This window comes from Hippocampus bargibanti, linkage group LG20 (genome assembly GCF_051943395.1).
Source record: "Hippocampus bargibanti isolate YZ-2025 linkage group LG20, ASM5194339v1, whole genome shotgun sequence".
Taxonomy (NCBI): domain Eukaryota; kingdom Metazoa; phylum Chordata; class Actinopteri; order Syngnathiformes; family Syngnathidae; genus Hippocampus; species Hippocampus bargibanti.
The window spans coordinates 11,004,169-11,028,346 of NC_142753.1; the positions used below are offsets into that span (position 1 = coordinate 11,004,169).

The window sequence follows — 24,178 nt, forward strand, 5'->3', positions numbered from 1 at the left end:
CTTCAATTATTCATACGGCGGGCGTTGGTAAAGCCCGCTTCGCTCTCCATTTTCATCCGGGATGACTTTCACACGAACCAGCAGGCAGGTTGATGAGCTTTAATATTAATCATAATATTAAAAGGCACATGTACAGCCAAAGTGAGATGAGCGCGAGTCCACAAGCCTTTTTTTCTTCATCTTTTTGAAAACACCCCCCCAAAAAAAATACAGCAGAGGTCAATCTTCCATCTGTTTTACAGTAGATTCTATTCACGTAATATCTGTCCAATGTCCTTTTAGCCCCTATCCAACTGAGGGGGTTATGAGGACACCCGCAACATTGTTTCAGTCAAACGCAAACACATGCACACACTTGGATTGTTAAAACGTACTTTTTCTTCAACTTTTTTTAAACACTTTACATTGAAAAAAAAAATAGATGAACAAAATTTTTGACATGCCACTGTTGTTAAGTAAAATTTAAATAGGAAGTAGCTTGGGATGAATAAAAATATAAAAATAGGAAGAGACAAATAAGTTGTTAAAAAAAAAAATACTTCTACCTTGATGAAAAAAGCCAACAAATTTTAAAGGACAACCGACGCCCCCGGACAAGTTGTGTCCATCATTTGTAAAATCACTTGAAATGACTTCTATTGAGAGTATTTTACAAAGATTCCACGGCATATAGCTATATTTTACGTTTTAAGACTCGCGCGAAATATTCCGGAAGTCTTATTTTTGAGTTGATGACGATGCCTGACGTGATGTCACGTCTGGAACGCCCCTGACCGAGAAAGCGACACACAATGCATTGTGGGTACTTTGTTTGGTCTGAAAATTTCATATTGATCCGTGTTGATGGCGAAATTAGAAGCAAAACACATAAATAATGCAATGGTGAATCGTTGTGTGTTGCACCAAGACTACTATTTGATACTAGTTGACACAAATTCCCAGCAGACAAATCATCCCATTTCCAACAGAGCTTGGGCGCAATGTTGTGCATTTTCTGGGACGCTACAGTGGAGTCCTGACGGCTCGAATTGATACGGAAGGGCTTCTTTAATCAATTGCAAACATTTATGCTTTCCTCTTCAGAACTATTTGAATCCTATTCATAAGTGGATGAGTGACAGGAAAGCATCTTCTCCGAATCTGAAGCCATTGTTTTGATTCTAGAGCAAGGCAGGACGTCCTTCCGTGACGTCATGAAAAAGGGGGCGGGACCTTCTGAAACTCTGCATCTCAGAGGTCATTTTGAAGTAGTTTTGGGACACTAAGTCATTTTTATTGGTGGTTTGCCTTTGACTTCAAATATCAGCCTGCCTGTTTTGGGTATTTTAGATGCGATAAAACGTTTTTCTGATGTCAGTTAGGAAACAAAAAAATGGTGTCGGTTGTCCTGTAAGTGTTTTTAAAAGCACATTTTTTTTAATTGATGGTGGCATGAAAAAGGGGGGTTCATTTTGAAACATATGCAAGAAAGCCTTTATTTTTAACATTATTCACCAATCAGTTGGTACCCCCAAAAAAAAGAATATATTATCGCTAAAAGAATTGAGTGGCATCACTCAGTGCTGATAGGCTTTTTATGCTTGTAGAGTTCAGGATGTTTTCTTCAAGTCATTTGGTTCTTTACCCTTCAAAACACTTTTGAAAAGATGCTGGCATGCCACTATTTGGGGCAAAAATGATTTTAAAATGTGTAAAAAAGAAAAAAAAATCACAAACTTGATTCATTTTTTGGAAAAAAGAAAACAATTGAAGTGCGACCTTATGAAAACTCTGAAACTGACATTTGAAAAAGGACAGGTGAGCTTTTTTTTAACACACTCAAATCAAAAATGATAAACGGACTAAATATTTTCACACCCATTTTCCCCCCCACAGTATTTCAATGATGTGAGCTGTGTACGAGAAAAAAATGGCTTCTGGAAAATCATCTGGGAAAAAAAAGTTTTAAGGTTAGTGTCCCTCTTACACACACAAAATATGGAAGTTATGAAAACATTTTTTGGAACTGTTAAAAGTTAATATAAATAAAATAAGGAGTCATTCGCGCGTGCGCGTGCACTCACCCAATCACACGTCACAGCTCAGTCGAGTCAACACGCTCGTTTTTCACATTTAGACAACACGCGTGTGTGCACGATGTCGTGCGCATGTGTGCTACTTTTGGCTCTTGGGTTGTGCGGGGGGCTGGGGTGTGGGTGTCCCAACTGCTACACGATGACCACCTCAGGACCACAACCTCCGCACCCCCCAAATCATTAGTTTCCAAAGGGGCGGGGGATCTCCTTACTTGTGATGTAGGAGTTGAATGGATTAGTAAGGGTGTGTGTATGGGTACGTGCGTGTAAAGAGAGGTATCAGTGGTTGAGTGGGGTCTGTCTGTCTGTCTGTCTTTACTCGTTGCCCCTTCGTCGCGGTGGTTGTCGCCGGCGTCGTTACTTTTGGACTTGGAAGATGAAAAGGCGCAGGTTGATGTTTTTGGCGGCGAGCAGTTTGTTGCACTCGACAGAGTCACAGATGGGCAGCAGAACGTAGTCGGTCTCGCTGTCGTCGTTGCTGAAGGCGTAGTGATGGATGACCGGTTTGATGCGCACGTCGTCGTACGGGCCTTTCAGGAGAAGGAAGGAGCACTCCAGCGCTGAGTTCACCTGGGTGAGGAGAATCGTTAGGATTATCAGTGTTTGAAATAACGTCTGCCCCGAAGCCCGGAATGTTCGTTTGGCAATTTGCATACTGGGCAAGGCAGCCAATCAGAAAGAAGCCTGTTTTGTGTCTTCGGACTATACCGTGACTGTAAAGTGTACTTGAGACTTTTGAAAGGCGCTTAGAAAGAGGAGTCCACGTGGCTTTTAGCACCATGACGACAAACGACAACTGGAGCAAAATCTTCAGCAAGGAATATTTACCATAAATTAAGCAAGGGAGCATTTGTGGTAGGTACTTCCTTAATAAAAAAAATCCTTTATACTTTACAACAATGGTTTTTTTTGCGATTAGTCGTCTTATTGTGTTTCAAGTTGTGAAAAAAGGCAACTTTATGGCCGGGAAGGCAACTTTTCAGAGTTGCCTGCCCTGGTGTCCGCTAACTTTTTGTCATGAGTTTCAGACACTGGGATAAAGGGGGATACAGTACTGGTCAGACCTCTTGCAATGTTTTTCCCTCCCACGAGAGGGGAGCATTTGCCTTTTGTACAACTGCCCCCATTTGAAGCACCGATAACTCCAGACCCATATAATTTAGGAATTAACTCGTTTTCGAATGAAAGAAGAGGGTGTAAGGTTTCTTACGCTGCATTTAATGTTTATGTAGTCCTAAAACTCAAAATTCTGTGGGTCCTGCAATTTGAGTGAAAATGACAAAAACCCTGGAAATGAAAAATGTAACCGAAAATGTTGTTCCATAAATTGACGAAAACAAACTAAAAAAATATCCCAGATTAAAAAAAAAATGCAACTTTGACTGAAAAAAGGTTCAGACTAAAACCTCCAAAAAGTAAAACTTTGGAGCACGGCCGGCATCATGGAGACAAGCTTGGCGTCTTCAAGTCGACCTTGAAAGGTCGTGTGAAATTGTTTTAATGGCCCGTTTTATAGCTTTCTATAAGCAGCAAAAAAAAAATTACGTGGAGGGGTGCGGTGAGGGGGTCTTTTCTCACCTTGCTCTTGAGGATAAGCTGGAAGGAGAGCGTGCGCTTGCACGACAAGTTGGGATTGCGCTCGGAATCGTTGACGCGCGCCTTCAGCACCCACGTCTGGTTGAGCACGGTGAAGCGCGGCGTCTCATAGTACAACCGCGTGATGAAGTCGTCCGTGCGGTACGGCCTGAACTGTACCTCTGACAAACGCAAACATGTTTTTTTTTTGTTCCCGTGACTTCACCAAATTGACGTTGAGAAGGGGTTGAGGGTCTCACCGGTGAAGCCGATCTTCTCGTAGCAGAGGAGGCCGAAGATGCTGTTGTAGAGCTGCATGTCCCTGCGGTGGCTCTGGTCCATCTCGCCCAGGATGCCCATCAGCTCCGTGCCCGTCTTGGTGGGGTGCGAGCACTCGCCCTCGTGGGCCGGCATCTCGTGGAAGGGGCCTTGCCAAGGGCAGCCGATGCGCTTGTACTTGCACACTGTCACCCTGAAACAAAAACAAAACAAAAAAAACAAATGTTAGACTGTCACAGGAACAAAAATGGGTTCTGTCTGTCTCTCTCTCTGTCTGTCTGTCTCTCTCTTCCTGTCCTCTTTCTCTCTCTCTATTTGTCTGTCTGTCGTCTCTCTTTTTGTTTTCTCTCTCTCTCTGTCTGTTTGTCTGTCTCATTTCTGTCTCTGTTTCGCTTTTCTGTCTGTCGCTCTCTTTCTGTCTGTTTCTGTCTCTTCTCTCTCCTCTATTATTGTCTGTCTCTCTGTTTTCTCTCTGTCTTTGTCTCTCTGTCTCTCTGTCTGTTTATTTCTTTATTTCTGTCTCTCACTCTTTTCTGTCTGTCTGTTTCTCTTTTCTGTGTGCCTGTCTCTCTTTCTGTCTATCTCTCTCTATTCTGTCTGTCTGTCTCTCTCTCTCTGTCTTTTCTCTCTCCTATATTTGTCTCTTTGTCTCCCTGTCTGTCTCTGTCATCCTTCTCTCTCTTTGTCTCTGTTTATTTCTTTATCTGTCTGTCTGTATCGCCCTGTCTCTCGCTCTGTATGTCTGTCTCTCACTCTTCTGTCGCACTCTCTTTCTCTCTGTTTTGGTCTTTATTTTTCTCTGTCACTCTCCCAGTCTGTCTCTCATTCTTTTCTGTTTCTGTCTTTCTCTCTGTCTCTCTATGTCTCCGTCTTTCCAAATGTCTATGTCTGTCCCACCCCCCTTCATGTTATGTCTCTTTCATTGTCCCTTTTTGTTTTTTTCCGCCGGTTCTCACCTGTCTTGGCACTCGTCCTTCTGATGTCTCTCCAGGCTGGACCTGGGGAACTGTTTAAGGCAGAATGTGCACTCGGTAGGCAGCTCGCTGACCGCCTTCTCCACCGCCAGGTTCCTGCAGCACAGGTTCTTGCTGATCTCGCACCTGCAACGGGATCCCGATCATCGCGGTGAATGGCGAGCGTCACAGAGTGAAACGGATTTTGCTGGGTTGTACCTGCAGTTGGGACACGTGGCCTGCTCCTCCTTGAGGCGAGAGTCAGCCAGCAGGTGAATGAAGCAGCCCGCACACATCAGGTGACCGTTGGTACACTAGTGGTCAAAGTGTCACCACAAGTCAGATGTCATTCATGGGGGGGGGAACACACGTACACACAAAAAAGACGCAAAAACATATTTTCCACAAAATTTAGATCCTTAACTCATTCACTGCCATTCATGAATTTATTTGGGAATTGAAGATATAACGTAGAACGCCATTTGTTCGAGTTTTGTTTTTTCATGCTTGGGTACCGATAAAGCGCTGGCTATGGCCTCTGACTGTTTTTTTCCTTTTCCACAAGGAGGCAGCAGTTCCCCTTTTTCCCATTGTGAAGGGCTTTGTTCCAGCTTAATCTGTTGTTAAAGCGCTATATAAACCAATATGTATGCATTGCATCGTTTTTTTTTTGACAGCTGCCTTCATTTCAAGCTCATATAACTCCAGACCCATATAATTTAGGAATTAACTCTGATGAAAGAAGAGAGTCTAAGGTTTCTAATGCTGTATTGAATGTTTATGTAGCCCTAAGTGTCAATATTCTGTGGGTCCTGGGATTCACGTGACAATGACAAAAGCCCTGGCACATTTTAGCACGTCTGGCAGTGAATGAGTTAAAAACACTCATTTGAAATTGATCAGTAACACATTTTATGGATTTTGCATGGTAAAAAAGTACAGAATTTTGTTTTTAAAAATTATAGCATTAAAATCTAGTGATTTTTGCTGCTTTTAAATAGCTGTAAAAATACACAGAAACCATGTTTGTTTTTTTAATTTTATTTTAAAATGAAAATGACGAAAATATTTTTCTTCTGTCAATAGACCTTATTTCCACAGAAATAGAGCATTTAGAAATTGTCATCCAAATATTGTTTTTCCCCTTTTTCCAACACAACAGATGACTTTAAATTAATATTCATATATCGTTTGTTTTTAACCACCATCTTTTCTGATTACTTAATTGTACATAACAAAAAGAAACAAAGAATTAGTTATTGAAACCATGCTTTTTCTCCCCACCCTGAGGATGACACAAGCAGCATATTTGTGGTCATGTGCTCAACTCAGCACGGGAACATTTATTTCCGTTGGGCTAATAGCATGTCATGTCTCATTAGTTACGCCGTCCGCCAAGTCCTTAGTCTGTAGGTGTGTTCCCTCTCGGTTTTTAAAGATATTGATATATAAGATATTGATATTTTAAGATATGGAGAGGTGACCCAACTCCTGATAAGCAGTTGATGTTTGACAGTGGAGGCACTCTTGTAACCGCGGTCCCCCAAATTCACCTTCCATTTTGCAAAAAATGTGTGGTTTATTGCATTTTTTTCTTTGTGTTTTGGTTTCCATAACAATTTGGGGAAGATTTTTACATGCACTTGCATGTAAAAATGTTCCCCGATGACTATTTCAACACCACCTCTAATTGAACCTGGACCTTTATTGGTTGATTCAACTATCGAATTCTTATTGCGAAATTTGTCAAATAGCTTTGTGTTCAAGAACAGCAACATTTAATAGTTGGGCGTGTGCATTCAAAAGCTTTTAGAGGCCACATTAAGTTCACCAGTAAAGATTTGAATGCATCCTGAAATGTCACCCCAAAAGGCTATTTAAGAGTCATGACATATTTAGGTCAAGTCAATATTTTTTTCATGCATTTTCCTATATTTTTTCCAGTCATTTTTTTTCGTTAAATGCCATATTTAGTCATGAGAATTGTGGATTCGCTTCACACGTGTACAGAAAATTCATTCCTAATAGTGGTTTGGGAGATTGTGAATGACTGTGGGGCTGCTGGGATATATGAATTGAACTTTGCACTGCTTGTGCTTGCACGTTATATTAAAAATGTCAGTGTCATGTGAAACTACATGGTTGACCTTGAGCGGGGGACAGGTTGGCGGCATTCAAGGGCAATGGTGGGGCAATGGTGGGCGACGTTTATGTTGAAGGGTGTTGGTGTTAGGGACGTGACTGAGTTGAAGGTTATTTGAAGATCATGTCAGACTTTTGAGCAAGTGGCCTTGACAAGGGGACAAGGGTGTGCCAGTAGTCATTTATTCTGGCCTGTGCGGGTTTATTTATGCATCCAAGGAGCATCAGGTTGCCCCTATGTTGTCAGAATTTTACAGGGAATGTTTTATTTTATTTATTTTTTTGGGGGGTGGAGGTGTTGCAGAGGTGTTGGGGCATGTTTGTGACACGTTTACCTGATACACAGACGCTTTGGGCAAGTCTAGGCACACGGTGCAGCAGAGCACAGAGTACAGTCTCTCCTCCAGTTTGCCGGATTCCGTCTCGGGCACTTTGGTCTTCTTCTTGGGGGGCTCGTCCGAGTCCGTTTCGGGCCGTATCCCGACCTCCTCCTGCCCGGCGAGCCCGGCCCCTGCCCCGGCCACAGCCACCTCGACCGCCCCCGCCGCCACGCCCGCCGACGAGCCCCCGGGCGCGGACATCAAGTCGCCGTCTTCCATGGCGGACATTCGAATTGTTCGAGAACTTGCTTCGTACTTCCCCCACCCTCCGCGGCAGATTTACTGGCTTCTATCTTGGGTGGTGGGTTAGCTTGGAGGCTAACTGACAGCTAGCTCGCTAGTCGGCTAACCTAAGCACTGCGGGGTTATGCTAGCGCACTTGATATTTTTAAGGGTAATTCTTCAAGGTCTTATGCAAGTCACAACCGAGGTGAAAGCAAAATGTCACCCGCTGGGGAGGACTTACGGTGCGGCTAGTTAGTTGACACCGAGCCCGGAGCACGGCGCTCCGGTAGGGGGGTGGGCAGCCAGAACAAAAACAACTCAGCTGTTTTCAAGGAGGGCGGGGGAGCTCTCTCCCATCAAACTGCTCGGTTCGGCTACCCCAAAGTCCGGGCGTGTCTCCGGCGGCGGCCCGAAATGTCTTTTCCGGTCCCCGGGCCCTTGTTGTTGGCGATGGTGGTGGTGTTGGCTCGTCTCTCAGGCTCACACAGCCATCTTTGTTTTTCTCCCTGTCCGTTTCCCCTCAGTCTGTCTCTCCCGAGTTTTCACCCTTTTACGACTCCGTGTCTGAATAGGACTTATTGGGCAAATAAAAACATTATTTTTCTGAACTAACCAAATTGGCCGCAGCTCGTCCTTCCCCGCCCGGTCGTGTTGAATCGGCGGACGGCGGAATGTTTTGCTGCGGCCAACGGATGACTTGGGGTATTTAAAGAGTTGGGGAGCGCGCATGCGCAATGTACACCGACGAAGCAAGAGGGCTTTGAAAGCTGCCCAAAGTTGTGTCAGCTGACTGCTCTTCAAAGCCCTTTGAGAACTCGTAGGCGGACGTCAACCACGTCGCTACACGAAGGCGCTTTGATGACTAAATGGTAACTGCTGGATGGATAGATAATTTTAAACACCCCTCCTAAAAAAAATTTGCATATTACAGAATGCTGCATGTGCAGTCAGCTGAAAATGGTCTGACTGGTCTTGGGAGACCCTCTCCTGTATTATTATGGACTCTTGATTCAACTGGAAATATAAGGTGCCTAAACAAAGGTTTGAGAACTAAGCCTTTACCTATGCAGAAGGGAAAACAATGCATATGTGATTGGTTTCTTGATTACATTTAGTTTGACGTCACATTTCATATACATGCCATATTTAGAATCATGATAAACAGCCACTTTTATTACATTGTGTATGCATGTGTAAATAACAAAAACCAGAAATACAAGGTCAGTCGTGAAACGAGACTTCAGGAAAGGGATATGCCCCAAGGGCCTATTTGGAAAATATGAGGACCCCATCTGCAATGCCCCGCAGCAGACTGACAAGTTTATGATTTGTAATGCACACTCGGTCCTCATGGCGTCTGATTGTTAGCTGCATTGAAGCTGAAAGGAACTTGTTTTTGACACATCTCTTGTTTTGAATGGATTGATCGTTGTAATGTCAGAATTCTTTGCTTCTGAAGTCTGCCCGGCCCTTGAAAGCCTCATAGTTTATGGGTTTTCTCTCGGTGTAGTCTGAACCTTCTCTCTGTCAAGAGGTGCTGGTCTGGGTCCATCTTCCTCCATCCAGGTTGTGCCGTGGCACCTTCTCCTGGCAGCTTTCCACCTTGGCCCTCAGCCAGGGATGCTTCAACGTGTTCTGTGCCGTCATCCTCGTGACCGGGTCGGACTGGATGAGGTCTGAAACCAGGCCTTTAGCTTCTGAACAACAAAATACGTCCCGGTGTGGTTCAGTTGAATTTCAGTTAAGTGGAATACAAAAGGGTCACTGCTAATGTACAGTTCCGTTCTGTTTTAACTTTCAAATCAAGTGGTACATGGTTCACAACGCCAGTGTAGTTTGCCCTCCTACCTTCTGAGATGGTATCCCAATAGGGGGACAAGAAGTGCAATCGTCCCCGTTTGATGATCTCAAACAGCTCCTCCTGATCTCGATCCCGACTTCGAAAAGGTGCAAAGCCACATAGTAGGATGTAGAGAATGACACCGAGTGCCCACATATCCACCTCCACGCCGTATCCTGCCAGGTCATATTCACCATATGTATTTGAGAAATAGTTTCAGGGGGACTTTGGCGTAGCGCTAACCTGTCTCGGACAGAATCTCTGGTGCAACATAAGTGGGCGTGCCACAGATGGTGAAGACCGGTTCGCTCACGACCATGGCCAAGCCAAAGTCGGCTAGTTTTAGTCTGGTCAAACCAGGAACTGAGTGAACGATCTGAGGGAACAAAGACGAATAAACTATACCAATAAGAGCAATTAAAAAAAAAAATATCTACCTTGCTATCTAGTTATCAATCTAGCTATTTATCTAACTTTCAATCTAGTTAACTAGCTATCTAATCTAGTCAGATACTACAGATGCATTTATTGGTCTCCACCTAAATGTCTTGATGCTAAATCATGCTAAATTGCTACACATACTGTATCAGATTGTATTTTGAAGACTGATCAGCTATACCAGTAAGAGCATTTTTAAAAATTCTAGCTAACTAGCTACCTAGTTAGCAATCTAGCTATCTAACTATTCATCTAGTTAGCTAGCTAGCTAGCTAACTAACTAGCTATCTAATCTAGTCAGAAACTACAGATACCTTTATTGGTCTTCACCTAAATTTCTTATCTAGCTATCTAGCTAGATAACTAGCTATCTAATCTAGTCATAAACTACAGATGCAGTTATTGGTCTTCACCTAAATTTGTAATTATCTATCTAGCTAGCGATCTAATCTAGTCAGATACTACAGATGCATTTATTGGTCTTCACCTAAATGTCTTGACACTAAATCATGCTAAATTGCTACACACATCAGATATTGTATTTTGGAAAATATTAATCATGGATGTTTTTGGTGACAAACCAACAGGTTCTCCGGTTTGACATCTCGGTGGACCACGCTTCTGCGATGGATGTATTTGAGAGCCTCGCTCACGTCCGCCACGATGACCGCCGCCTCGTCCTCGCCGAAGCTGCCGCGCACACTGATGGCCTCAAAGAGGTCACCCCCGCTGGCAAGCTCCATGACCAGGTAAGCCTTTGCGGCCGTGCGATGGTAGGCCAGTAGCCTGATGATGCGCGGGTGCCGCAAACTGGCCAGAAGGCTCAGCTCGTTCTGCAGGATGTGCTCTCGACCCAGCAGTTGCGAGCGCTCCACTATTTTGACGGCCAGCGTCCGGCCATCGACACGACGCCGGCACTCGCGCACCACCGAAAAGTTGCCATCCCCCAGGATGCGCCCCACGTTGTAGAGGCGATGCACGTCAGCTTCGGCGACCTCGCTGCCCTCCGAGCAAAGCGCTGAGAATTCACTCGAGATGGCAGGAAGGCTCTTTAAGTCTGTCAAGTGAATGAAATTATTCATTTCTACCCCACGATATTGCACTATTTTTAATGATGAAAAATGAAAAGCATGTCTTCAAAAATATTTGTGAGCTGTTGATAGCCAATCGGTTGAAATTTACGGTAAACAGAAACGGCAGAAAGAGTGAATTAATCTTGTAATTCGAATCAGATGAGGACTCAGTCTGCTGTGAATAAATAGCAAAACCCAGCTAGAAATCGACACGCGTTTCCCATAGTTACCACCAGATGGCAGCAAAGTACTACTTATGTCCAAAGAAAATTCAAGCTCAACTTTTTTTGATCATATTATACCGAATCAAATACTAATAAACAGGATGTTTGAACGAGCCAAAAGTTTCAATTCGAAATTGTAAAATTGGGGAATTTGTTTGATTCACTATCACTAATATGATTTTTCTTCTGTGGGTGGAATTGTGGGAAAAGTGGGATTAAAAAAAATAAAATAAAAATTACCACTTTTTCCACAGTGAAAAACATTTTTAAATAGATCTATCCACCCATTATCCATCATCCATCTCTATAGAAATATAAAATAAAGTAGCATTAACTCTTTCAGTGCCAGATGATGTGCAAAAATGTGTCCACTCCAGTGCCAGGGTTTTTGTCATTTTCACTCAAATTGCAGGACCCACGGAATATTGAGTTTTACGATTACATAAACATTCAATGCAGTGCAAGAAACTCTTCTTTTATCAGAAAAAAAAGTTAATTCCTAAGTTATATGGGTCTGGAGTTATCTGATTTTTAAATGGGAGGGAAAAAAACATTGCTGGAGGTCTGACTTTATCGGCACCCCCTCGCAAGCAAAACCAACATTTGCACAAATTCGGGAATGGTGCTCGTCATCGTGCTTTTCCCGAATAAATTTGGGAATAGCAGTGAATGAGTTAAAAACTATTAATGCAAAAGTCTTCCAACCTTGGGGTGAACTTCTCGTTTCTTTTCTGCACACGGGAGGCAATGGGGCTCTTCTTGAAAGTGGATTGTTCCACTCTGGACTTGGGTACTTGACTCTTCTCGCCAAGCAGTTTTCACACAGAGGAGCCAGGTCCGTCTCTCGCATCTCCTGGCAGACCCTCCCCTTTACGTGAAGCTTCTGCAGGTGGTTTGGGTGATGAGCGGCTTTCCTGGATGCACCTTTACCCAACTTCCCCATCTTGGGTGACGGTGTCGCTTTCATCATGACCATGTCCTCTATCACCTCGCTGTAGCCGCTATCTGCCTTAGTGGCTTTATCTGGTGGCGGTCGAAGCTTCTTCTCCCAGACTAGGAGTGCTTCATTTCGGTAGCGGGACTCCTCTGGGAATAGCTCCTCTAACGCCTCGTGCAAAGCGCTCAGCTCCGGGCGGCCTTTGCCCAATGCCAAAAGGGCTGTGTCGCTGTGGAAGAAGTCGCCAACGCTCTTCACCTGTAGTGGATAACAACACACAAAAAAATGGGAGTCCTGGTGTGCATTTTATGAATTGTCAGATGTTCGATCGGACACTGTGGGCGAAGGCTCGGACCCAGAAAGATTGTCTTTACTGCCGGCAGGAGACGCAGCCATTCATGACAGACGACTAAATTCTGCAGCCCTCTGCCAAGCTATTTATTGCTATATGCAAATCTAAGTGATACATTAGTAAAATATAGTTTTCTTGATTAGAATACCACACCTCTTGAGTTATAAGCACGAACAGCCGTAAGCAATAAAACATTCTCTTCCATTAACTGATAAATTGGTAACCTGGCTAATGAGCTCTTCCAGTGAAGGAGTTTCAAGTCGTAAATTGCTTCGGTGATAAAGGAGTTTCCCAAGTCCTAAATTCTGTCCAAGGACAGATCTCCTAGATGAAGATGACAGTTTAACTTGCTGTGTCTGTTGACCTCAGATTGACCCCAAGTTGTCTGTGCTTCAATTGTGTATTTGAGTCACACATGTTGACTCGGCATAGAAATCCAAGAAGATCCAACCTCTCGGGCAAAAGCCGTGTAGAGGCGAGTCACTCGGGATCGGTGCCACCGAGGAAACCCGAGTGCTTCCGAGACGTCTAGTAGGAGATGCTCAAAGGAGACTATCCCTCTCCGGTTTAAAAGCACTGTCACCTTGCAAAAAAGATGAACAGCAAAATATATGTCGCTTTTTAATCGAAAATGCACAATCATAATAATACATTTCATTTATAAGCGCCTTTCAAAATAAATCACCTAAAAGAACCACATGCTGCTGCATCTAAAAAAAAGGCAGATATTTACCTTCCGCGGTGCGCCCTGACTCGGATGCACGACCGTGACCAGACGAGGTCGCTCGGCGCTCTCTTCTGCGTGTCGCCCGTGGAAAAGTGGCAGGTGAGGGGCTGCCCCGCGCCCCGGCTGGTGGCGAGCATGCCAAAGCGGCAGCGGTCGAGGCGTAGCAGCCGTACCACCTCCGTTATGCTTCAAAGAAGGGCCGAGGGCTGTTAAAAACAAAGCAATGTATGCTATTAGGACTGCTGTAGTTTTTGAAATGCGGTTTTGAAAGAATGTTTGGAGCCAAAATGGCTGATATCTTGCGTTTTTGGGTGCCGATAAAGCACTGGTCAGACCTCTAGCAATGTTTTTTCCCTTCCTCGAGGGGGCAGCACTTTCTTTTTTTCCATGTTAGCGCTTTGTTACAGATTCAGTAATTGCTAAAGCGCTATATAAATCAATATATATTATTGTATTTTGTACAGCTGCCCCCATTTCAAGCCCAGATAACTCCAGACCCATATAATTTAGGAATTATTATTTTTTGGATGAAAGAACATAGCCTAAGGTTTCTTAAGATACATTGAATGTTTATGTAGTCCTGAAACTTAATATTCCGTGGCTGCTGGAATTTGAGTGAAAATGACAAAAACCCTGGCACTGGAGTGGACACATTTTTGCACTTCGTCTGATCAGATTTGGGGATTTTTTTTGTCATCACGTGGAAAACAAGATGTGGTGCTATGTGAGCAGTTTTGTGGTCCCAGATGAATTATTTAGGCTTTCTTGAGACAGTCAGAAACACACACACCTGAACAAAAGCTTGCTTGACTTGAGGATATGCATCATTAATGAAGCTTTGAGGACACGCCACATCTTTCACTTGAAACCACGATGCATGTGTGTGTGTGTCTGTGTGTGTGTGTGTTTGTGTGTACGTGACAGAAAAGTGCAAGTTGCTTCTGACTAATTTACACAAACCCCATTTTGTTAGACACTCTTAAAAAATGCTTATACTGTATATGAATTGTTTCCTTTTCCAATTTATTTTTATGATGTTGGTTATAAAAAGCAGAACTCACCAGGAATTCTCCCTTTCCTTGCCAGGTTGCAGTCATACTGATCTTTCGGAGTTGGTGCCATTTTTTTGAACAAAACACGACCGAAACAAAGGAAGAACCAAGTTCCGATTGAAAACACGTCTCTGACGTCACCATTCACTGGCAGAATGTTAACATGGTCGGCGTTACGCGGTTGCCGTGGTTATTTGTCAAACTTAGATGGCTTTCCGAAGGAAGTATCGCTAATTAGTATTTCAAAATAAGATACAATGCTCGGTAAATACTCTGCAATGTCACAATATTGTCCAGCATTTTGCTAGCGTAGAAATAAAATCCAAGTTACTATTGTCCAGTATTTTGCTCGCATAGCAATACAATTATTCCAATTATGAAGAATTCGACGTTCAATATGTACTGTGGCGTTTCTGACAAGCGAATTTATTTTATTTTGAAGTTAACACCAGGATATGAGATTTTCACTTTCGTTACTTAACACAAGCGTGCACATATGAACATTAATGTAAACGTTGATAATATTGCATTCTATGGGCTCTTTTTTAACGACACAACAAAAGTGCAGCCATTTTGGTGACATACTCTGGGATGCAATACTTTATAACTTTGGCATTATATATGATTTTTTTTAAATCAAGTTCCCCTTGCCGCCATCGTCATTGGTCTGTCTCCTGGGATATTGTTAATATTCGATTAGAAATTCTTTTCTTGACCTCACTGATCTATATCCTATGCTTTGACTATTCTACTGTAACGTAAATGTGAAAATATATGTTACAAAGTTACTATATGACCATAAAGAATGTAAACGTGTTAGTATTTTTAATAGGAGAGGTGAAAATGAAGCTAAAAACACTGTAACTCCAAACAATCTGATTTTATCGACAATGCTATATTGACATTTAACCAACAGACGGCGCAAGACAGTCAATAACCCCTCTAAAACTACATATACTACTTGTACTACATATTGTGACTACTACTACTACTACTACTAATGCACCTATTACTACTACTACTACTAATACACCTACTACTAATACTACTACTACTAATACACCTACTACTACTATTACTACTACTAATACTACCAATACTACTAATACAAATATCACTACTAATAATAATAATAATACGACTACTAATACTGCTAATACTACTAATACTACTAATACAAATACTACTGCTACTACTACTAATACTACTACTACTACTACTAGTAATACTAATTCTAATAATACTAATACTAGTAATGCTAATACGACTACTAATAATAATCCATTTCATTTATTCGGATTAAATAGTTTGGCAAGATATTTTGTAGCATTTTACATATAATCACAACTGGCTATTAAAATATCCCCCCCCCCCCACGAACCCGCACACACACATGCATTTTATGACATACACATAGATGTGTTGTAGGTCAGTCTTTTATATTCTTTACCTTTCACCTTGTGGCTCTTTTGTACCACTGTATGTATATCTCACACCTGTTTATGTCTCACACACACACACACACACACACACACACACACATTTTCCCATTTTTAAAATGGACGCATTTTTTTTTCTCGAGGGGGGCGGGGTCAAGCTTTCTCCAGTTGTAACTGTTCTGTTTTGTTAGCCAACTGGTGGAATGTGACAGGTGCTTGCGAACCTGCGAAGCTGGAGTTAACTAATGACCCGCAGGCGTAACCCTTTGAAGGATTGTGTCAAGTTTTTGTAGTATCAGGTTTAACCAGGGAAGGCGGGCACCCACATTGAGCTTGTCTTCTTCAAGGCATGAAAACAAAACCGTGCATGCACACATACACACAGTTCATGAAGGTTATTAGAGGGCAAACAAGTGCAGAACGAAGAAGGAATAATATTAATTTCGTTTACATACCAGGGACATGATTAAGCATTTTGTAATTGCCCGTTCCACACGTACAGTCGCTTACATCATCCGCAAGGGGCAATCTTGCGGTTTACCTGCTGATGTCATACATATGTTATACATACATATATATATATATATATATATATATATATATATATATATATATATATATATATATATATATATATATATATATGAGGGCATATATGGGTCTGGAGTTATCTGAGCTTGAAATGGGAGCGGCTGCTGTACAATACAAAATACAATGCGATACATACATATTGATTTAGATAGCACTCTAATAACAGCTAAAGCTCAAACAAAGCGCTAATGTGGACAAAATGCAAATACTGCCCCCTTGTGAAAGGGGAAAACATTGCCAGAGGTCCGACCAGTGCTTTATCAACACCCCCTGCATGAAAAACCGAACAAATTCGGGAATGGCGAACCACGTCACACTTTTCAGTGATAGAACAAATTTGGGAATGGCTGCGAATAATTTTTTATTGTGCATTCTGTCTATCTTTCAATGTTTTCCTCTTCTTTTTCATCACAGTGCCGATGATGAAACCAGGGATGAAATTCTTCAGAATGAAGCCTTGTGTACGATACACGTCATGTGACCTCCAGATGAAAAAAGTCAGCACCTCCAACTTCCTCCTCCCGCGGCAGCCTCTTCTCGCATAGCCTGATGACATCACGAACAGCCGGTGTCGTCCCAGCCAGTAGGAACGCACCACTTCCTCCTCCTCCACCTCCTTCTTCTTCTTAGTCATTCTGCATTCTATCTTCTGCCTTCATTCTCACTCACACGCTCACTCGCTTTCACATCCGTGTTAACACACACTCTCCCCTCATTCCTTCAGCTTTCTGCAGCCATCATGGCCGAGGCTTTTGTGGGCACATGGAACCTGAAAACCAGCGACAACTTTGATGAGTACATGAAGCAACTGGGTAAGTTTGATTTGTCTGAGGCTTGTGTATGTGTGTGTGTGTGTGTGTGAGCACATGCTGAACATCCGTGTTTTTGCATTTTTGCATTTATTCACGGCACATACAAGATGGAGAATAGCATAAGAGTGGGAAAGACTGAAGAAGAGGAGGATGGGTGGTGTGGGTGAGCGAGCACATGGCCCGAGTGTGGTGGGGAAGGGCCCTGAATTACCGCCCCCACTGTGGAAGAATGGTCAGGAGGCGGTCACACACACTTCCATTTGAAAGGCAGCCATTGTAGGGAAACACAATAAAACGCCACTTCGAGAGGGGATGGAACATCTGATTCCCAATGGGAACATCCCTGGACACTTTGATTTGGTACGGCGAGATGCAAGACTTGTGTTGACTTGTGACATCATCGTGTTTGTCGCAGTGGCAGAGTTGGTCAAAGTGTTTAAATTAACCGCCATGTGTGCACCAGTAAAATATTTAACATACTGTAAAATGAGGAAGGTACATTTCAAAGATGACACATATCAGGTCAAAAAAGTCTATCTATCTATCTATCTATCTATCTATCTATCTATCTATCTATCTATCTATCTATCTATCTATCTATCTATCTATCTATCTATCTATCTATCTATCTATCTATCTATCTATCTATCTATCTATTGGATATATTGTGTAATATACATATACAATATTGTATACTAAATACTGCATAAATTTCTAATCACTGTGTGCATGTGCATGCATGCATGCATGAAGGGGGCCGTTGCACCTTGGGGTGGGGCTTCAAGATTATTTGCAGGCGGCGACCTCGGGGCACTTTTAGAATTGAATGAAATGAGTGCACAGATGAGCAGTTCCCACAGAACAGTCTGCACACAAAACACAAGTCACTACACGAGTGACACTCACGAAAAAAAGGTTCCCGCTTTCCTCCCTAACCTAAAACCGCAACTCTCCGTCGCTTCCGCAGGTGTGGGCTTCGCCGTCCGCAAGGTGGGCAACATGACCAAGCCTACCACCATCATCTCTGTGGAGGGCGATACGGTGACGGTCAAGACGCAAAGCACCATCAAGAATACGGAGCTCTCCTTCAAGTTGGGGGAAGAGTTCGACGAGACCACCGCCGACAGCAGGAACGTCAAGGTGGGTCTGACGAGACCATTGCAGTGCAACATGTCGCCTTAAAGGAGAACCAACACCATTTTTAAGATTTTTCCTGACATCAGAAAAACGTTTTATAGCATCTAAAATACCCAAAACACCCAGGCTGATATTTTTAGTCAAATGCAAAACACCAATAAAAATGAGTTAAAGTGTCCCAAAACTACTTCAAAATGACCTCGGAAATGCCGAGTTTCAGAATAAGGTAAGAACAAACATGGGAGGTTGATTGGATGCTCTATCTTATCCATAGGTGGAAACGGGTAAATGGTTTGTATATGTGCCATGAAATTGTCTGGTGTACCCCGCCCATTGCTCAAAGACAGCTGGGATAGGCTCCAGCACGCCCGCGCCCCCCAACCCTGTAAAGATGAGCGCTTCAAATAATACATGGATATTTTTAAACACGATTTTCATTGGGAGCGGGTTACAAATGTGTTGAGACTTTGGTGTTATGTTTAAAAAAAAATATATAACTTAGAGCCGCCCAGTAGTTAGAACGCCATATTGCATTGTATTGTATTCCCTTTAGTGTTCCTCCATCTAGTGAATGCATAACGCAACCGTACAGCTATTGTAGCTTGCATATGTGCCTAATAATTGGGTGTGCCTTCTATATGAAAACTTTTCAAAATCAGCCAGTCATTGAAGGTCCACCTTATAGTTATACGGTGTGGTAAATACGGCCATTTTCTTTTTCAAATAACACCCTAAATCAATCCAATAACCACTTCCGCGCTAGCATACAACCCCCCCCCCCCCCCACCCTTAAAGGAGGTAATTCTTCAACTCTTGTGCGTAGTCGGTGGTGACAATAGACAACGGCAAGATGGTGCACATCCAACGATGGGATGGCAAGGAGACCAGCCTGGTGCGCGAAGTTAACGGCAACGCCCTCAAACTGGTCAGTGCTCTCAAAAAACAAATCAAACCTTAGCAAGTCCGCTATGTGGTTTGGTCTTCTGAAATATGCTGTGTCTGTTTTTTCAAACTCAGACGCTGACGCTGGGCGATGTGGTTTGCACACGCGGCTATGAGAGGGCGGAGTGAAGACCCGCATCCCCAATAACCATACTTGCATCCACAGAACGCCAAAAAAACCTCAATGAGTCAGCCCACGTTTCCTTCATATATTGGAAGTCAGTATTATTTACATGACCTGTGGAACCCTGCCCACCCCCCTTATTCACTTGGTATAAACACTGAAAAGATTCCAATGGTTTATTGTCGTTTTTTTGGGACTCTACCATTTTTTTGGTGGAATTGTATTGCATGGAGTTCACTTGAATACATGCAAATGTTTTCATCTGAAACATTAAGGAGTCATTAAAAGAATCCCAACTAACGACAAATATGTGAAAACTGATTTGTTTTCTCGCACTGCAAAAAAACTAACAACCCAGCTAAACAGAACACAATTGATGAGGAACTAGATAAAATTATCGCAGAGAAAGCACCTACAAGGGATCATTCCTCAAGATGATAAAAGAAGGTTAAGTTCCTCATCAAGTTTTTAATGCTGAGGAAACCGGCCACTCCATTCCATCAAGCCATCAATGTCCATCACAAAGGTAAATAAAATGACTTTATTATACTGTACATATTATTTCTTTAATTATAATAACATAGCACATTTATTATACATAAAATAATGTATATTTTGTGTAGTTTTAAGGCTTAGAGAATAAGAAAAAAAATTTTTTATGGGGACCTGGGAACGGATTATTCTCATTTTAATGGTTTCCTATGGGAAATTAATTTTTGGGATACACACTTTTCACCTTACACACTCTGGGAACCAATTAAGTTTGTAAGCCAAGGTATCACTATCTCCAAATGGTTGCCCAACATGTGAACCAAAGCTCAAATTTTCTCTTCATATTAAAAAAAATGGCAGCTTTTTTTCTTTTCTTTTTTTTTTTTTAATTGCAAAGCAAGATGGTGTTTTGTACACTTGCATCCAAAACAAAGCGCCCACAGTTGGCAAGCACAACTTGTGTCCGCAATGGAATCTAGCAGAGCCCTCTGTCTGAAGTTATTCCAAAGTGTGACCACACTTTCCATCCTATAAATACACAGAACCTAAGACTAGAAGAAAGATTCAAAAGAAGCTAACAACATATGTGACGCTACAAAACGTAAATTTACATTAAACCGTGACTGTAAAGTGTACGTGAGACTTATGAAAGGGGCTTAGTGGCTCGTAGGAAGCAATGCAAACGTTGCATTGTGCACCACAATGGCAATCGACTACTGTAGCAAAATTTACAGCTATGCGTATTTGCTGTAAATTAAGCAAGGTAGCATTTGTAGTTGGTGCATTCTTGATTTAAAAAAAACTTTATACTTTGTGACAATGTTTTTTAATGGGATTGGTTTTCAGTTGTCTGCCCTGTTGTTCGCTAGCTTTTTGTCTTGAGTTTTAGACACTGTACTATAATTTGGGCAAATTCGGCGGGCCGGATTGAAAAGCCTAACGGGCCGTATGTGGCCCGCGGGCCGTAGTTTGCCCATGTCTGATATATACACAGTATTTTCCAGTGTATAGGGCATACATGAGTATAAGGCGCATCCCTAATGGTGGTGTGAATAGTGTATTTTCAAACGTTTTCCATATATAAGGCGCACTGGAGTATAAGACGCACCTTCAATGAATGACAAAAGTTTCCCAAATACATATAATATTTAAATCTAGAAAAGTTTTCCAAATATATGGCACACTACATTATAAGGCGCTATAGTTGAGGCACGGTTATGCAGTACTTCTTCTACAGGGGGAAATGGAATCTGTTGTGGCTCAATATTACTTCAAATATAAGGCGCAACTGCGTATAAGGCGCAGGGCCATCTTTTGAAGACTATCAAGGCTTTTGGGTATGCATTATACACCCGGAAATACAGTATATATATTTTTTTCAGGTGCAGCATTACTACACTGGATATATTGTGTAATATACATATACAATATTGTATACTAAATACTGCATAAATGTCTAATCACTGTGTGTGCATGTGCATGCATGCATGCATGAAGGGGGTCGTTGCACCTTGGGGTGGGGCTTCAAGATTATTTGCAGGCGGCGACCTCGGGGCACTTTTAGAATTGAATGAAATGAGTGCACAGATGAGCAGTTCCCACAGAACAGTCTGCACACAAAACACAAGTCACTACACGAGTGACACTCACGAAAAAAAGGTTCCCGCTTTCCTCCCAACCTAAAACCGCAACTCTCCGTCGCTTCCGCAGGTGTGGGCTTTGCCGTCCGCAAGGTGGGCAACATGACCAAGCCTACCACCATCATCTCTGTGGAGGGCGATACGGTGACGGTCAAGACGCAAAGCACCATCAAGAATACGGAGCTCTCCTTCAAATTGGGGGAAGAGTTCGACGAGACCACCGCCGACAGCAGGAACGTCAAGGTGGGTCTGACGAGACATTGCAGTGCAACATGTCGCCTTAAAGGAGAACTGACACCATTTTTAAAAAATTTTCCTGACATCGGAAAAACGTTTTATAGCATCTAAAATAGCCAAAACACCCAGGCTGATATTTTTAGTCAAATGCAAAACACCAATAAAAATGAGTTAAAGTGTCCCAAAACTACTTCAAAATGACCTCGGAAATGCCGAGTTTCAGAATAAGGTAAGAACAAACATGGGAGGTTGATTGGATGCTCTATCTTATCCATAGGTGGAAAGGGGTAAATGGTTTGTATATGTGCCATGAAATTGTCTGGTGTACCCCGCCCATTGCTCAAAGACAGCTGGGATAGGCTCCAGCACGCCCGCGCCCCCCAACCCTGTAAAGATGAGCGCTTCAAATAATACATGGATATTTTTAAACACGATTTTCATTGGGAGCGGGTTACAAATGTGTTGAGACATTGGTGTTATGTTTAAAAAAAAATATGTATAACTTAGAGCTGCCCAGTAGTTGAGTAGTTAGAACGCCATATTGCATTGTATTGTATTCCCTTTAGTGTTCCTCCATCTAGTGAATGCATAACGCAACCGTACAGCTATTGTAGCTTGCATATGTGCCTAATAATTGGGTGTGCCCTCTATATGAAAACTTTTCAAAATCAGCCAGTCATTGAAGGTCCACCTTATAGTTATACGGTGTGGTAAATACGGCCATTTTCTTTTTCAAATAACACCCTAAATCAATCCAATAACCACTTCCGCGCTAGCATACAACCTCCCCCCCCCCACCCTTAAAGGAGGTAATTCTTCAACTCTTGTGCGTAGTCGGTGGTGACAATAGACAACGGCAAGATGGTGCACATCCAACGATGGGATGGCAAGGAGACCAGCCTGGTGCGCGAAGTTAACGGCAACGCCCTCAAACTGGTCAGTGCTCTCAAAAAACAAATCAAACCTTAGCAAGTCCGCTATGTGGTTTGGTCTTCTGAAATATGCTGTGTCTGTTTTTTCAAACTCAGACGCTGACGCTGGGCGACGTGGTTTGCACACGCGGCTATGAGAGGGCGGAGTGAAGACCCGCATCCCCAATAACCATACTTGCATCCACAGAACGCCAAAAAAACCTCAATGAGTCAGCCCACGTTTCCTTCATATATTGGAAGTCAGTATTATTTACATGACCTGTGGAACCCTGCCCACCCCCCTTATTCACTTGGTATAAACACTGAAAAGATTCCAATGGTTTATTGTCGTTTTTTTGGGACTTTACCATTTTTTTTGCATGGAGTTCACTTGAATACATGCAAATGTTTTCATCTGAAACATTAAGGAGTCATTAAAAGAATCCCAACTAACGACAAATATGTGAAAACTGATTTGTTTTCTCGCACTGCAAAAAAACTAACAACCCAGCTAAACAGAACACAATTGATGAGGAACTAGATAAAATTATCGCAGAGAAAGCACCTACAAGGGATCATTCCTCAAGATGATAAAAGAAGGTTAAGTTCCTCATCAAGTTTTTAATGCTGAGGAAACCGGCCACTCCATTCCATCAAGCCATCAATGTCCATCACAAAGGTAAATAAAATGACTTTATTATACTGTACATATTATTTCTTTAATTATAATAACATAGCACATTTATTATACATAAAATAATGTATATTTTGTGTAGTTTTAAGGCTTAGAGAATAAGAAAAAAATTTTTTTATGGGGACCTGGGAACGGATTATTCTCATTTTAATGGTTTCCTATGGGAAATTAATTTTTGGGATACACACTTTTCACCTTACACACTCTGGGAACCAATTAAGTTCGTAAGCCAAGATATCACTATCTCCAAATGGTTGCCCAACATGTGAACCAAAGCTCAAATTTTCTCTTCATATTAAAAAAAATGGCAGCTTTTTTCTTTTCTTTTTTTTTTTTATTGCAAAGCAAGATGGTGTTTTGTACACTTGCATCCAAAACAAAGCGCCCACAGTTGGCAAGCACAACTTGTGTCCGCAATGGAATCTAGCAGAGGCCTCTGTCTGAAGTTATTCCAAAGTGTGACCACACTTTCCATCCTATAAATAACCCTCCGACAACTTCTGTGTTACGTCCTGTACTGTATGTGTGTACCCTGGCAAGGTGAAGGGGAAAAAATTCCAGGTGTTTTTTTACCGTGATTGATCACTGGAGAGGCATCATGTGGCCACCGCGCCCTCCATGCAAGGTAAGACAGACACCCTGCAGACACTTTAAGTACATGTACAGTATATCGGCTGCACTGTTGTGGTTCTTTGAATTTTTCGGTTTACGAACGTTAAATTTATGAAAATTAAACCTTGGCATACGCACTACTTTTCGGGATACACATGGAGCGCCGCCCCACCATGGCTGGCGGAGTAATCTTTGGCGGAAGAACACCAAAGCACACGAACGAACAGCGCCCCAGCCGGCCTACCTTTCCACACCCCCTTTGAGTGCACACGTCG

At 42.5% G+C, this 24,178-nt stretch overlaps 3 protein-coding genes across 4 annotated transcripts; 1 reads left to right on the plus strand and 2 right to left on the minus strand.

Moving 5' to 3' along the window:
- Positions 1 to 1,461: 1,461 nt before the first annotated feature.
- Positions 1,462 to 8,336, minus strand: zftraf1 (zinc finger TRAF-type and ring finger containing 1). Its single transcript, XM_089023884.1, has 6 exons — positions 7,360 to 8,336; positions 5,102 to 5,196; positions 4,886 to 5,029; positions 3,911 to 4,122; positions 3,654 to 3,832; positions 1,462 to 2,645 (listed from the first exon to the last, which is right to left on the minus strand). The coding sequence occupies exons 1-6, from the start codon at positions 7,630 to 7,632 to the stop codon at positions 2,433 to 2,435; spliced, it is 1,116 nt and encodes a 371-aa protein (XP_088880010.1). The 5' UTR covers positions 7,633 to 8,336; the 3' UTR covers positions 1,462 to 2,432.
- A 422-nt stretch (positions 8,337 to 8,758) lies between these two features.
- dclk3 (doublecortin like kinase 3) lies at positions 8,759 to 14,400 on the minus strand. The gene is given in 9 exon segments (XM_089022983.1): positions 8,759 to 9,207; positions 9,209 to 9,326; positions 9,478 to 9,645; positions 9,713 to 9,845; positions 10,489 to 10,964; positions 11,910 to 12,399; positions 12,945 to 13,076; positions 13,227 to 13,426; positions 14,282 to 14,400. Coding segments are annotated over 9 exon segments (1,869 nt in total). The 5' UTR covers positions 14,343 to 14,400; the 3' UTR covers positions 8,759 to 9,116.
- A 2,553-nt stretch (positions 14,401 to 16,953) lies between these two features.
- On the plus strand, positions 16,954 to 22,930 carry fabp3 (fatty acid binding protein 3, muscle and heart). Of its 2 annotated transcripts, none has more exons than XM_089022981.1 (4): positions 16,954 to 17,114; positions 18,082 to 18,254; positions 19,075 to 19,176; positions 19,269 to 19,484. In XM_089022981.1, exons 1-4 carry the CDS (start codon positions 17,042 to 17,044, stop codon positions 19,320 to 19,322), a joined length of 402 nt encoding a protein of 133 aa, XP_088879107.1. In that variant the 5' UTR covers positions 16,954 to 17,041; the 3' UTR covers positions 19,323 to 19,484. The 2 variants fall into 2 exon arrangements, with proteins under 2 accessions (XP_088879107.1, XP_088879108.1); XM_089022982.1 differs by lacking the exons at positions 18,082 to 18,254; positions 19,075 to 19,176; positions 19,269 to 19,484 and adding exons at positions 21,520 to 21,692; positions 22,521 to 22,622; positions 22,715 to 22,930 and having other exon boundaries at positions 16,957 to 17,114.
- The last annotated feature ends 1,248 nt before the right edge of the window (positions 22,931 to 24,178 follow it).

What these genes read in the sequence shown, in the direction of transcription:
- zftraf1 (XM_089023884.1), bottom strand. Translation starts at nt 7,632, where the DNA reads ATGTCCGCCATGGAAGACGGCGACTTGATGTCCGCGCCCGGGGGCTCG. An exon ending in AAGGACGAGTGCCAAGACAG is followed by an intron (nt 4,123 to 4,885) that starts GTGAGAACCGGC and finishes TTTTTGTTTCAG; the next exon opens with GGTGACAGTGTGCAAGTACA. An exon ending in CGAGAAGATCGGCTTCACCG is followed by an intron (nt 3,833 to 3,910) that starts GTGAGACCCTCA and finishes TGCGTTTGTCAG; the next exon opens with AGGTACAGTTCAGGCCGTAC.
- fabp3 (XM_089022981.1), top strand. Translation starts at nt 17,042, where the DNA reads ATGGCCGAGGCTTTTGTGGGCACATGGAACCTGAAAACCAGCGACAAC. An exon ending in CCGACAGCAGGAACGTCAAG is followed by an intron (nt 18,255 to 19,074) that starts GTGGGTCTGACG and finishes TCTTGTGCGTAG; the next exon opens with TCGGTGGTGACAATAGACAA. An exon ending in ACGGCAACGCCCTCAAACTG is followed by an intron (nt 19,177 to 19,268) that starts GTCAGTGCTCTC and finishes TTTCAAACTCAG; the next exon opens with ACGCTGACGCTGGGCGATGT.